Here is a 15470-nt window from a genome sequence, read left to right as displayed (position 1 = left end):
CAGAGGAAATAGCCACCTGGAACGGCCATTACGGCTAACTGCACAGAGATCTACATCCCTACATCTGTGTCACTGCAGGAAAAGACCACAAAGTAGGAACATTAAATATGAATAAAATGCTGCAACCATGGTTCGGCAGGCATTGCTATCAGTTCCCCCCCCCCAGAAGAGATTTGATCTCATGTGGTAAGCTACACACATCTGTTTACCTGGCTCTCTCTTTTTAGTAGAGCATGACCAATCAGAGCCGGAGGGTTTTGGAGATTTCATATCTCGCAGAAGTTAAATCTTGGAGATTTGAGCAACTTGCAAGTACACATTAGTGTAGTTATCACAAAGATAAATCTGTTCCTAATAACTTTCAAGTCCAAAGTCTGTTTTTTCCACTTCCACTTCTCTTTAAGTATTACATGGCAGTGGATGGAGTTAGTGTGGTAGGCTGGCAGTTTAATAATGCTGTTAGCTGCTATAAATTTGCATTGATTATTATCTGTCCCAGAACATCTATGGACTGAGCCTGCAGAGTCTCTTTTTTTCCTGCATTGAATCCTCCTATTACACTTAACCAAAAAAGTTTTTTTTTTGCCATCTTCCAAACACTGTATTCATTCTATATTAAGAGCACCAATTTAGCGTTGCGACCCCAAAATACATTGACAGACTCATGTATGAGTCAAAATAAAGTATCAAAATGGATTTAGAAGGGAGCAGAGACAGTCTTTTTTCATTCCATGCATCTTTCTCCCATGTCAAAACTTGGTGCAAATAAAAAAACTTGTATTCTTAAACAGACCTAAGTTAGAACCTTGTTGGCAAACATCCAGTGTATTGCACTTGATCCAGTAGAACAGAGCTCTCGGAAAAGGACAAGATGGGTGGTTGTGCTTCAAGAAAACTGGGGCACATTGCTTTATCTTTATTGCGTGCGGCGAACAATGCTTCAACACAATTTGCATCTCATGAAGATGCAATTGCAGCCAATGAATATCCATTTAAAGGACAGGCTCTGTGCCCCAGTTTCCCTCTGGGCTTAACTACTCACCAACTGGGAGCAGTTAGACACTAAATGTCAACTGAACTGGACTTGCAAATGCACAAAACAGCAAATGTTGAATCATTATATAATTTGATAAAATATGTCTTGTCCCTGATTACCTCACCTAAGGTCAACTTCCAATGAGACCGCTCCCCCGCCCCCCCCCCCCTAGAAAAAGAGTGGATTCTGGCAGGCCCAACAGATTCAGCTGTCGTCTTCCTTGGCGGTGCGACAAAGTTGATATTTCATTTGAATGCACGGCGCTCTGAGCACTGATGCAGAGGCTATTACCCAGAGTGCCCGAGTGGGTTGGCCAGCAGGGCTAAGGCCGCACGCTGGGGCACTTCAAAGAAATGAAAAGTGTGCAAGAAAACAAAATATTTCTTATTAAATGGTCTACTGTAGTACAGGTTATACACATTAAAAGGAAGCGTTTCTTTGTGAAAGCTCTTCAAGGTTATAGATGGGCAAAATTGTACAATCAACAATTTTATGAATTTATTGCAGGCATGCTATATTTCTTTGTATATTTACATAAGACATTATGTACTATACTATACTTGATTGTGTATACTTGCTTGTGTATATGTCCTCTCCCTAAAACTGTACAAATCTATACATGTTGCCTTCTTAGAAAGAGAAGAGGCTGTATGATATATAATCTGTATTTTTACACAACTTGAAGCCTCAGCTAGGTATTTGTTAATTCTTCCAAACTAACCTCCTGCCTTCCTCTCTGACAACGGAAGCCAAGGGTTTTAAACTGTGTGAAGTGTGATCGAGCTTACGCAAGCAAAACCGTAGAACACAACAGCATGTGTGACATATTACATTATTGAGTGTGCTCGCTCAGATTTAAGGCACATAGGATTAAAAATACATTCAGGGTGCTGAAGTATGTGACACATTACCAGTCACGTAGCCCACCGTGCAACACTGATAAATTGGACACCCTGGCTTTACAATATTGAAATGGAGTACCTTCTACACACTTAAAACCAATTATTTTACGCCCTTTAATTTGAAAATTGGAGCCAGTTGTAATTTGAACTCGCAGCAAAAGCAAGAAGCAGTGTGAAACGGCCAATTTATGATAAAAGCTTATTTTACTACAACTGGAGCTACATGCAAAGAGCCAGTCCGAAATGCATGCTATGCTTTACAACAAGATGTATGGAATAGAACGCGGTTGGTTAATATCTGAGTAGAAATGGCGAAATACAGCTTAAATGGGGCAGCAATCATTAAAAGTTGAAATGAAATGAACAGTTGATTTTGTGAGCTCAGTTATTCTGTCTGGATTTCCGAGGAGTGTAGTAATTGAGGTCTAGTGAGTCTATGACCTACTCAAGAATAAACGTGTAAAATGGGAATGAAGACAGACAGATTGCTCTAGCTCTGCCTGTTGGCCCTTTTTATAGGAAAAAGAGAGAGACGCTTAAATTATTACCACTTAAAGATCTAATGCCATGATTAGGTGTATTGATTTGCTAAGTCTAAGCATTAACATTCCAGATCAATGGGATTAGCAACATACGGTTTATAGAATTCTTATTTATCCACAAGAGAGACTGCCTGTAACGTGCATCAACTTCTCACTGTAAGTGCAGTGCAGCCAAGCTGGCCGCCAAGTCTATTGACTGACATGTCTATCATTCTAATGCATACCAAGACCACTGTGAATTCTCAATTCCTATTGGCTGGCAGATGTGGATTCACGTTTAGTAACCACACAGCAGGTCGCTATTGACGATAACCGTGATATATATAAATCATGTTAATGAGAAACACAATTAAAGATGATTTCCGTAATTTAGTATTTTATCTGTGAATTGTATTTTCTCAGCAGAGCATGCTTCTGATAACAAGTCAAGGTAAATGACTTACTACGATAACTGATGACTTTTTTTTATTTTTTTATTAATCGATTAACTGTTCTCTCTAAAGTGTCCGACCGAGCCTAAAGATATTGAGTTTATTTATCTATTTAACATATAAAAGAGAGAAAAGCTGAAAATCCTCACATCTGAGATGCTGGGACCAGTACATGTAATAAACAATAAACAGTCATTTAATAATAGATGAACTGTTAATTAATACACTGTTGTTTTTGTGTTGGTATCCATTGATCAACTAATTGTTTTGACATTTAGACTGTCCACTATTTGATGTCTCATACGCTTTTATATGAGTTCACAAATCTATAAAAACAAATGATAAAAGTTAAAACTGTTGTCTCAGAGAAATAGATACCTTTTACCTTTTGCCTGTTTGCGGAAGCCACTTAGTGCACTTGTCAAGGGTGTAAAACATCATTTGCTTTTAAAAGATTATTTGATTGTTTTGAATGTCAACATTTTCACAGCAGCAGGTTTTGTGTGGCCGTGAAAGCTGCCTGATGTGGAAAAAGGCAGCCTAACGCTGCACTGACATGGGATAAGGCGGACGGCAAACATAAAAAAATATCATTTTAGGGGACAAGAATACGACAGTAACATTAGCTGAGGAAGTGACTTTTTCAAGAAGCTTCAGCCAAGCCACACCGGTCCGCTGCCTACAGCCATAGTGCTGCGCCTGATATTTCACTGACTTTGATCCCCATGTATATCCAGTAATCGTATATCTGTTTCAGCATGTTTGTGTAGAATATTTGAATGAAAACAAGTAGACAAACATAAAACATAAAAATAAAAGATGATGGCACTTAAGAGAGGTCAGAGCAAAAGTTCAATCTACACACTGCTTTATGTCCCCATTAAAACTTTAATTATCTCTTGCTGCAGTGTTTTGATCTAACAGGAAGTTCATGCCTGATGAAGATCTATCAAAGATAGCAAAACTGCACCGAGAGATAATTAACTTTATGAAACAGTAAAGCGATTTTATTTTTGCCTTGATATCTGCGTCTTTATCCAGCTACTGTGCCGCTTATCTTACTTAGACACTGGCAGTAGCTTCATTCCTTTGCTGTAGAGATACAACGCTTAACGATTCCTTCCCCTCAAAGTGATTAAAGTCTAATGGAAACTATTTGAATATGGTGGCATTTAAGAGGTCTAATTGGGGTGAGGTCTGACTTTTAGTTGTCGTATATATTTATATTTGCTTACATCATACAGTGTGCCTCTTACAGCAGCATGAGGAAGATACTTTGCTTCTCTAGCAGCTGCACCCTATAAATCTAAAGTATTCCACCTTTACACCAACAACGCTTAACATCCAGAGTCAGCTTGTCAAAATGTGACAGCCAAAACTCTTTACAGACCAATAATATAACACATATCAGGAAGTTTACTGACACTGGCTTTCCTATGAATCCACACACACACACACACACACACACACACACACACGCAAAAGTACGCACACACATTATTGGTTTAGAAATCTGTGCAGAGAGGCAGAGAGCTGCATTGATCGATATGAGAGCTGGTGTCAAAAGATCAGCACAAACCAAAACGTCTAAGCTGGCCACTGTGAAGCAAGCCTGTTGTAAAGGCTGACGAGTTAACATCATGGATGGTGTGTGTGTGTGTGTGTGTGTGTGTTTGTGTGTGTGTGTGTGTGTGTGTGTGTGGTATGCTGGTAATCAGTAAAGGTCAAAAGTGGACCCGTTCAGGATTGTGAAAAACAAATATCTATCTTTAATACGAATTCAGCACTTAATGCCATTGTATACACACCGTTTATACGTAACCTTTACAAATCAACTTTCTGTATGTGTCATTTCTTAATCATCGGGGCTTTTAAAAGGCCTTTACACTGACCCTGGCTGTGGAAGGGTTGGCCAGGAAATCATTATAGAAAATATTTTTTTTTACATTTTGGTGCAAATCCAATGATGGTTGTAAAGATAACTGATTTAAAAACATACATACAAAAACTGTCGAAAAATGTTCAGTCCCGATACAAATAGATTACCTGGACTTTGGGTATTGGCCAATACCCAATAATGTTAATTATGAATATAAGCTTAACCCTCTGAGAGCTGTTGCTATTGGGTTTAGCCCAGTGCACATGCGCAGTCATGAATGTTTCTTGTCGTGCCTTTGTGCTCAACAGAGGCCTCCCTTAGATTCGCACTTGCAACACGTAACAGCCATGCGCCCATAGTTCTGTTCCAAAATAAAAGCAGCATTTCTTTTCAGCTGGTACAGATCGAGTCAAAGCGGCCCACAGCTTAGAGGGCTACGCCTATACTCATAGACTTGAGTTACAATACGTAACTGACTTGCCAAATCGCATAGGCTATGCAATTTACCTTGGGGTTCTATGAGGACTCACTCACTTTTGGAGCCAGCCTCAAGTGGCTATTTGATGAACTGCAGTTTTAGCAATTCTGCGTTGGCTTAATTGTTCAGCCTCGGAGGGTGCGGCTTGGATAAAAGCCTCTTGGAGGACGGCTGGGCGCCTAACGGAGGCTCCATTCCATTAAGTGAGATGGCGATTTGCACTGAACGAACAGCTGCTGTGTCTGCCTATTTCTGTGCATACAACATACTGAGACAAAGCGCACACTGGGCAATGTTGGTGAGACACAGGAAAAAGGGAGAGCCAATTCTCGACCAGACCGACAGCACGCATATGTCACTCATGGGCCTTTCACGGTTTGCGTTGGGTGCAGTACACATTGTGACGCATTGCGCCCTAAGTTTCACCAGGTTGACCCGGCATTCTGCAAGCGGGGCTCTGTGGCCAAACATTGTTCAATATAGCAAAAAAAAAAAACATCATGGCGCCGTGCAAGCCATTGGACATGATGGTTTCAGAGCACAATGCTGCCATTGTCGTTCTGTGTGCAAGGTGCTTAAATCTAGCTGATGTCAGGGCTTGGAGGAGCGCTGTCTTGACAGATGGCATCTTGAGAGAGATTTGGGCTAGCGACTCGAAAGGGAGATGCATGACAGCGTCGGCGTTTGACTCCGAGGTCAAACCCTGAGTTTGACACAGGTCGGGCCGGGACATCACCACTAACTCGCTCCGATTAGCGGGAAGAGGTTGATAACACTTTAAGGTCAGTAATGCATATTAATAAGGATTATTACTCATGAAAATGTGATGAGATGACTGGGTTTGTTTCTGCTGCTGTTTGGGGAGCATGCACTGTGAAGATGAAAAATGCTCAGTGGGAACATTAGCAGACTGGATGAGAGGAAACTGCTATTTAGAGAAAGTGGGTGGCCCTAAAAAAGGGTTGCTGTGTTTCTTTTGCTTCCATTGGCACTGATGCCATTGTATTCATTGTATCTAGCTCTTACTGCTATAGCACAGAGCTGCTGGGCCAAGGAGGATATCTTGGCAGGGTAGGAGGAGGCACTCGAGCTGGAGCATGTTGAGCATCTCGCTATCTGTGATCTTGCGGCTGAAGTGCAGCTTTTTTCTCCAAAGGTGTTGGCTGCTTCAGGAACATGAGACACGGCTCCCCGGCGGCGTGGTCCAAACAGTCCTTTGGGGGAAATGAAACCATACAGCACCTCGCGACCGATCAGCGGAGAAGCTGCGACAGGTGGAGCCAGATGTCATGCTGCATGTCACTGTTTGCCGTGCTATAATTCTAGACACCACCATGCCCGTAGAAGCCGTGGTAAAGGTCAGGACAGCCTTCACGTGTCCCAGTGTCCGTGGCTAGCACCGGGAAGAGAGCCCAGTGCTTAGAGGCCATGGTGGAGAGAGCGGAAGACAGCAGCAAGATGTTATTTTGTGATGTAGCCATCTGAGCGGTAAGTGAGGTGAGCTCGTGGGCTTTAACATTATTTTATTTCATGCCATAATTTACTACTCAACTGCTGGCTGTATTTAAAAATGTACCTTGCATTGATTTTAAACAGAGACCGTTTTTAAACATTGTCAACCGTGAAACTTTGATTTTGATAAATTTGGGAGGGAATTTCAATATTAACACCTGCATTGATGTGTATTATAACAGTACAGTCATATCATTCGGTTTATAGTTTAAAAACATGTTTAAGTGTAGGGTTATTATTTAAACATCCTACACCAGCAACTTCAAAATGATCAGACAATTAGAATTGAAGTGTAAACCTTTTTAATGCAGCATACATTGTTTACCGCCTCACAGCAAGAGGGGCCAGCCTTCTCTGGGGAGTTTGGATGTTTTCACCATGTCAGCATGTGTTTTCCTGGCATTCTCCTGCTTCCTCCTACACTTTAGGTAAATTAAGGACTCTAAACTGCATGTAGATGTAATTGTGAGAGTGAACGGTTCTCAATATGTGTCAGCCCTGTGATAGCTGTCTAAGGTGTACCCTGCTTTCGTTGGGATGGGCTCCAACCCGTATTGGGCAACATTGAGTGATCCTGCGATCCTGAATCCTACAGATAATAGATTGATATTTGATCGATACATTTAATAGATGGGCCCCATAGTCACTGATACCTTATTCAACCATTTGAGTCAGTATAGGCCCCATATCCAAAATCAATATCGGTGTATCCCTAAAAAACTACACAGATTATATATCAAAATATTCCTCCTTAATCACAGTACCATAGGTACATACCAAAGGTGTTACTGTTCTATATTTGTCTCCATGTTCCTTCTGGGGCTTCATATGTTACACAGTGAAACTGAACCTCATCAGAAAAATGAAAGCAACGGTCATTTGTTTGAAAGCCCTGCAGACCGCATTTATAAATCAGCCTCTTACTGTGAGCTATGAGGGGCTCACAAATGAACTCCCATTTGTTTTTGACAAAGTCAGCACAGTTAAGGTTATTTCACATGTGACTTTGATGTGTTCTGTCTAAACTCTCTCACTGGTTTGAAGGGAGTGGGGTTTCTGCGGGAAAAAAAGGTGATGTCACATGCAGCGATTAGGATGGAGCAATATTTGAGTCAAAATATGATGACAGTTGTTGGTTTGGCCATATGCAGGGTTTTAGATATACCACGGTCCAGAAACTGAGCTTAATGGGGTTAACATTCCCCAAATCATTTTTGGGAATTTCCCTGACCTAAATTGCACCTTTTAGGATGTTTGGACAACAAAAGTGGAAGAACAATAGCTTTGAAAGCATTTCAGTGGGCAGTAGCATAAATGACCTGTCAGCAGTAATACATGAACATAAGGTTAAATGTTGCAATGAATGATCCCCACAACAATCTGAAAACAGAGGCTAAAAAATGATCACAAAACATCAGAAAATGAATGTGCTCCCTCTCTCTCTTGTATCCTCTCATCTTCAACATGACATTATTTCTGTTCATATCTCTCTTTGTCCTTGACTCTTTGCTTTCTTTCACCTTGTGCATTCACCTACTGTCTCTCACTCTGACTCCTCATTTGCCCCTCCTGCGAAGGTTTATTATAAATAATTTAGTGAAATTAAATACACCCTCTTTATTTTATTTTTGGGCTTGAGTTTGCATTATTTTGGATTTGAATTATAGAAATGGTACATGTACAACATGTGTGTTGTAGTGAGCCTATAGGTTCCACAGTATAAACCAAAATACACATATTTCTGTGGTAATAACAGTTGAAATTGGATCAGGTGAGATTTTATTTGTGTTGAACAGCATAATAATCCTGTCCTGGGCCCAGTGGGCAGTACCTGGTCCTCGTCTCTCATCTCCATCACCTTCTCTCTTTCTCTTTGTTTCCTCATCTTGTTCTTGTATCTCTTCCCTTCCCAAAACTGAGCTTTGATTGGTCAGTCTCAGTGAAGAAGAAAGTAACTACATGTAGGCTATTTATGGGTGAAAGTGAAACCAACTAACCGGCATCACTGACCACTGCTTAACGTAGTGCGACTGCACAGGAGCTATTGTCAGATGATGTCTGTCAGGGGATGAATAGCACCGAACTCAAAGCAGTCCACTGGTAAAAGTATATGTGGCGGGTTACTGGATGACCCACCTGTCAATCAAACTCTCACCGAAGTGAGTCGGTACATCATCTTTTCTATCAAGAAAAGCCTTCAGTGGCATTCTTCGCTCTTCTTCCGATGGAGAAATACTCTTCAGTTGGGATGTAACTGACATTTTTGAAGAATCTAATTTATCTCCCTCAGGACCATTGTTGTTTTGAGCACACACCTAAGCCACAGCTGTAGCTGGTAGGAGCTCCTCCCGGGACGCTGATTGGTCTGCCCATCGGCTTGCCGATCAGAAACGCATTTCTTGAAGCCTGACAAGATGGATTTTCCTGTGATATGTAATCCCGCGACTCTCGCCTAATCCCGTGACATTCTGAGAATCCCGCTGCCGCGCCACTGTCAATCAAACCTAATCAAACCACACCGCGTCTCGATCAAGCAGATCAGCTGTGTCACATTGCATAAACAATGAGGATGTTGTTTTCAGAACCTGAACTCTGAGCGTTGGTTATTTTGTCATTAATATTTATATAACAGAGAAATACAACAAAATTTAAGTTTTTATGGTGCTTTTTTGACAACCGGCCTCTTCTGACTGAGGGAATAATGACTGAGAAATTAAGGCGGAAGTAGTTTCACGTTGTTACAATGTGACTTTGACACCAGAAACCACTGTCAACACGCAGTCATCTACTGCGTGTCATCTAACCATGTCCAAATCCCCCCCCCCCCCCCCCCAACCTTAACCAAGTCGTTTTAAGGGCCTAAACTTAACCGCAAGGTCATATGCCTTGTTTTGGAAGGGACTGACACATTCTCTTTTTTATCTTTGAGGCTGGAAGACCATGACAAGCAAACGTGGGCTGTAGTGTCCTCCGGGGGCGTACAAATAAACACAATACATTATCATGTGCTTCTTGTTGCATCGTCTTCTTTTTTGTGCAAGCTCAGCTCCCACAGCTTACTGCCAGGCTTTGTTCTCAGTTATGTGTCTCTGCCCATATTTTACCACATGGGCTCAATGTGCTGGACACATTACTTGGGGAAGTATCTCGCAGAATTTTAAGGATAAAACAAAAAAGAAAAGAAGAAACTATGAGGAAATGTTGCAATTCAAGACAGTCTGGCTGTCTGCACGACGACGGGGACAAATAAACTTGAAATGAAAAACCTGGAGGTATATAGGGAAAGAATTCGATGTGATATGCTGTGTTATGATGGTTTGATGGCGTGTGTGGGTAGTGGTGAAGTGAATATTACTAAACTGCAGCAAAAAAGTGCCTGATGGGGGCTTTCAGTCAGTCTTGGAATGAAGAAACATGCCTCACACTGACAGAATAATCCTTATTGATGGCTTTAGCTATCTGAAAAGGAGCTACAGCTGAGGCCTGTTCAAGGTTAGTTAGGTTTTCTCCTCTCTGTTTTCACAGCCCTGCAGTGTCAACTCAAAAGTCTGTCACTGAGCGAGCGAGCGACAAAGTTACGTCATCGGCCGGTTGACTTGGAGTTTCCCCATTGGCCGTTGCTCTTTCAAAACGGACAGGCGCGACAGTGTTCCTCGCAAGTGACGTCTTTGCCTCGGTGATGAATCATTCAATCCACTTCTTCAATAACTACGCAGTATATGTTGCTCTCCCACACGTTTGTTTTCTTGTATATGTGTTTCAAACCTGTATTTGTAGGGGGATGACACAGGCCTATGCGTATGCCATAAGAGTAGCATATAGTGTGGGCGTTGCTGTGTGGTCGAGCGGCACAGATAGAGAGAGAGAGGGGGGGGGGGGGAGAGCGTGACGGTGAACGCGCTCGGAGCAGACAGCTGTTGGCGATCAGAGCAGAGAGGAGATTAACAGTAAAGTTGTCAAGTAGCAGTAAATGTTCAGTGTTTGTCCATGAATAAATGCTGCAGCTCACCGAAGTGAGCATCAGCTCTGGCCCCGGAGGCAAAACAAAGTCTCCCCTGTGCCTCCCGAACCACGGTCTGGAAGCCGAAGCAGTAATGTTATCTTGCTCTGTTTACTATAAGACCAACATTTAAAGCTGTGGGTAAGCTCAAAATTGTCTTGGGATGCAACCTAGGTCTAGTTTGTTAAATAAAGTAACATTAATTACACAATCACACCATATGTGAGTGATCCAGAACAACACATTGTTTAAAATAGCATGATGATATTGTTGAACTAAAATAAATTGAAGCAGTCTCGAATGTAGCCTAACCATGCCATATGATATGCTATTTCAGTGGTAGTCGGAGAACAGTTATTACTGTAACTCAGAAGAGCATTTAATATCCAGGAATTCACATATCCCTGTAACAATCTGACCACAGTTTATCACATTGACCAAACACTGTTCATCCATGAACTAGCTTCCCACCTGGTCTTAAGCTAAAACATACGCAGGCTTTGTCTTCATACTGTATATTGCATGGCTCCGGAGGAAGCCCTCTGAAAACCAACCACTTTGCAGCAACATGTTGTTCTGCGGCTTTAAACTGTAGATAAGAGAGACCTTGTCCTTCAACAAAAAAGTGTTAATCGAATTAGTTGATTTAAACTAAATCCACATCTATTGTCTATGCATAATGGTCTTAAATTGGCATGAAAAGTACATGGTTTTGTGCCAGTGGGAAACCTGTGAAAAACATCTTCTAATTATCTGCACTATATGCTTGAAGAAAAAAGAAGTACCCACAGGTTAGTTATTTTTTCCATAGTAATTCAGCTTAGGTTTTCCTGGCATGTGTTCATTGGGCCAATTACTGCCTCCGTCTGCCCTAGGAAGCTGATGGATTATCGAATAAACTGAAGGTTATTTGAGTGCAATTGCCCTGTTGCTCTTGCCCAAGCAGTATGACCGCAGCAGACGCGTGTGTACAGTCAGACCGGAGACCATTGAACCCCCTGTGTTGTTCACAATGACTCCTGCATTGCTTTGCCCTGCCCTTACTTTCTGTCTGCTGGATATGTAGCCCTCTTTGCGTCATTTTGCACAGTTCCGTTGTTGTGGTAGACAAGGCTGAAGGTAAATTCCACAGCTTTGGGCCACAGATATGTGATCAGCACGCACAGTATGAGAGCTGGGCTTGTCAGTCAAAATGATGCTCTTCCTTACATGTTATCAATTTTGAAAAATAACACTACATTACTTCATACAAGTTTTGTAATGACCGGTCAATTTAATGAATTGCCAACCAACAGATGCCGTGTTTTATCAAGCAAAAATGCCAAACATGCTCTAGTTCCAGCCTCTCGAGTGTGAGGATTCGCTGCTTTGCTCTGTGTTATATTTATACTGAATATCCTGGTGTTGTGAATTGTTGATTGGGCAAAGCAAGCAATTTGGGGGAAATTGCGATGGGCATTATTCACATTTAGTCAGAAAAGTAATTATCAATATTGAAAAAAAAAAAAAAAAGGATTTGCTGCACCTCTAGCTGCTATTCTCTCAGACATAGCCAAAGCTGATCGTGCCCTTCTGTGAAGATGATTATGATAACCACATCGTGTTGATGTCATGTTTTATTGTCGAATTCAGGGAGAAAAAAACGTCACCACTGAAGACGGTATGAACTTTTCTCTCCCATTTAAATCGGTGGACGCCAATGTCGATGGATGAAGATGGGGTGGATACTGTGAGAGAGCTTCAGTTAGAAGTGTTGATATCCTAACAACTGCAGCCTCTTATTTTGGCTTATAGTAATTGTGATGACATAATTAAAACTGCATTAGCATGTGCTCATTAGTTGCACTAAGCTGCTCATTACTTGGGTAAGTGCCACATTTCTGCACAGATGTTTGGGCAGCAGGCATCTCTCCAGAATGTCTCAGCTTTTCAGTCATTTTGAAAAAGAAAAAGAAACAACAGCAGCACAAATGAAGCGAGAAGTCGAGACAGACGGAATGAAAATGAATGGTGTAGTTTCAAAACGTCTCTCTCTCTCTCACTGCACCTCGCCGTCCATCACGAGTGAGTGTGCGTGTGCGGGCGTGTAACAATATCAGTCTTTCCCTGAGATATTCAACAACAAAAGTTCCAGTGAAAGAAAGGACACGAAGCAATTGTGCGGCTTTGTGTTCGAACAGCTGCAGAGTGCTCGAAAGTCAGCGCCGTTTCATCGCATAGTGAGTGACAATTGTGAACACCCACAGTTCTCTTTGAGCACCCTCCCCCCCCCCCAAAAAAAAGAAATGTGAAAAAAAAGAAACACTGAAGAGAAGTGTGGGTTTGTGAGGTTGAGCGGTGCATTTAGCTCCAGAGCACCCAGAGTCAGTAAAATGGTGGAGGTGATAGGCAGTGTGGGATGAGACTGTAGATGCCCAGAGCTGTCAGGAGGGGGGGGGGGGGTAGAATGGAGTCAAAACATGTCAGAGCTTCGAAGGGGGAGATGAGGGGGAGGCCACAGAAAACAGAATCATCACATCTCTGCCCTTTAAAGTCGGTTTGGGATTTTAGGGTATAAAGTTGCTTCACCTGACAGATAAGGAGCTATTCAGCTTTAACTCATTGTGCATTCACTAGAACCTAGACTAGACAGACCCACGTCGACTGATTAAGATAATGGTCTACATCTCTTCCACATCATAAAAGGTGAGAGCATTATTGTCTCCCTCCTCCCCCTTGATTTTCAGAGGCACCAGCACTCCCTCCTGCAGCAGGCTATTTGTTTTGTTTTTTATTCGCGAGTAGAGATGGAGAACCTCTCAGTGGTGATTCAAGATGCTCTTGAATGCAAATTAAAAAATAAAATAAAAAGAATTCTCAGGGAATATTTGAAGGAAAATGGAGCAAAAGTGCTACTCTGAAACACTGGAGATGTCAGTTTGCAGCGCAGGAATAAGCCGCGAAAATATTTTGGGGGGATTTTCTGAAAATCCAACACGCTCACAGATGCGCCAGAGGAGAAAAAACAACCCATAATGTCATTGTAAGGACTGCGCTCAACTAATAATAGTCATGATTTGCGGAACTCGCGGTGTTCGTTATTCCCTGGCGGCAATCGTGTCAACACGACACAATCCTCCACTTACTTACCCATGTTGTCTCATCGGTCCGTTCCCCTCCGTCCTCCGTGGCGCAATCCGCCGCACAGATCACGACTTCCACCGCGTCGCCTTTCCTTTCCTTTCGTACCTGGAGAGCCGCGGAGCTCTGCGCGTCTCTCACGCGAGGGGTGACTCACCTGCCTTCATTTGAAAAAAAAAAAAAAAAAAAAAAACTGTCTCTCGATTTTAATTAAAAAAAGAGGAAAAAGCTTTTAAACTTTGCGCCCATGCTCCCTGACGCAGGGCAACTTTCCAGACCCGTCACTCACAAATATCCATCAAGTGCCAAGTTGGATGTCAAACGCACGGCTCTACAGGGTTTTTCCTTCCGATGCAAAAAGAGTCTTGGAACAGGTGCCTGCTACAAAACAAACTATACAAGGAAAAAAACAAAAAACGTCACAATTTGCAAAAGTTAAGAGGTGGGCGCGATGTGGATTTTGCGGCGTGGATCGGTGCAGTCACCGGCGGAGGCAGGTGTCCTCTGCGCAAACATCCAGTGGAGCGGTAGAGACGCCAGGCTGCGTTCACGGGCAGGCACTGGCACTGTCCGGGGCTCCTGTGCTGTGCTGTGCATTGGCGAGCAGGTCTGCGTGTGCGCGCGTCTGGCTGCGTGGGGAACGTGTGCGAGCGTGTGCAGGCGCGCGCATGTGGGAGAAAGGGAAAAAAAAAAAAAAGGCATGAGGGAGAAAGCATTCGATGCAGTGTTTAACAGCTGCAGGCATTTTTTGGTCAAATGTGAGATTTTGTTGGGTTTTGTTTTGTGTAGATCTGCCTTTAATTTTTTTATTTTTTTACCGTCTCTATCTCTACTCACACACAAACAACCCAATGCAGGAAGCCGTCTTCCCCTTTTTACCATGCTTTTCCTATGGAAGTCCATTATGCAGGTGTTGTGGAGGATATGCTGATGGCTCGATGTGGGCATCATTATAGCATGAGTGGGTAGCCGGCCCGATCCCACATCTTGTTGCATAATTATTGCGGATGGCAAGGCTAAATGCAAGAGTGCTGTTAGAGCAGGGATACTGCTAGAAATGCATTTCGAGACATTAAAAAAATGTAAACTGTAGTGAAGCTTTCCAGAGTCTCCCTCATTAGGGAACATTTCATTGAGGTTGTTTCAAGTCCCAATACGTTGTTTTTTTGGGGGATAAAATTAGTTTTTAGCAATAATGAAAGTGTGTGACAAGCCTTACAGATATTGATACTTTGCTGTAATTGCACACCTACCTGCTTGACTGCACTTTTTTTCCTATCATCCATTGCTAATCTGCATTGCCTGGAGGCCTTGGTATATCCGCAAGTTGTCACATGTCCCATTTTTAAAAGCCTTTTTTAATTTTTGCAAAGCGGTGTGCCTTGATATTTTTGCGGTTATGACTTATTGATCTCAAAGCTTAGTACAAGTCTAATCCTTCTCTGTATTTGGTGTCATCATAGCCTTGGATCCTAAGTGCACTGTTTTTTTTTTTTTTAATATGCTTTTGTGAAGTAGCACTCTTCAGAAAATCTACAGGCATTTTTTTCTCACTAACAAAAGTCCTACA

At 42.3% G+C, this 15470-nt stretch overlaps 1 protein-coding gene across 2 annotated transcripts in view; it reads right to left on the bottom strand.

Moving 5' to 3' along the window:
• lrrtm4l1 (leucine rich repeat transmembrane neuronal 4 like 1) overlaps positions 1-14468 on the bottom strand; it is a 47239-nt gene extending 32771 nt beyond the window's left edge. Inside the window, exons 1-2 of one of the 2 annotated variants that reach the window (XM_068705934.1) lie at positions 14190-14468; positions 13910-14061 (exon numbers count right to left, since the gene is read on the bottom strand). In XM_068705934.1, the coding sequence (XP_068562035.1) occupies positions 13910-13913 (4 nt within the window). In that variant the 5' untranslated portion in view covers positions 13914-14061; positions 14190-14468. Of the gene's footprint in view, positions 1-13909 lie in introns of both variants that reach the window. The other variant, XR_011102248.1, reaches the window with a different exon arrangement.
• Positions 14469-15470: the final 1002 nt, after the last annotated feature.

Source organism: Cebidichthys violaceus, unplaced genomic scaffold (genome assembly GCF_023349555.1).
Source record: "Cebidichthys violaceus isolate CVI_PGR_0920_01 unplaced genomic scaffold, fCebVio1.0.p SCAF_12, whole genome shotgun sequence".
Lineage (NCBI taxonomy): Eukaryota > Metazoa > Chordata > Actinopteri > Perciformes > Stichaeidae > Cebidichthys > Cebidichthys violaceus.
This window is presented reverse-complemented; position numbering and strand designations above follow the sequence as displayed.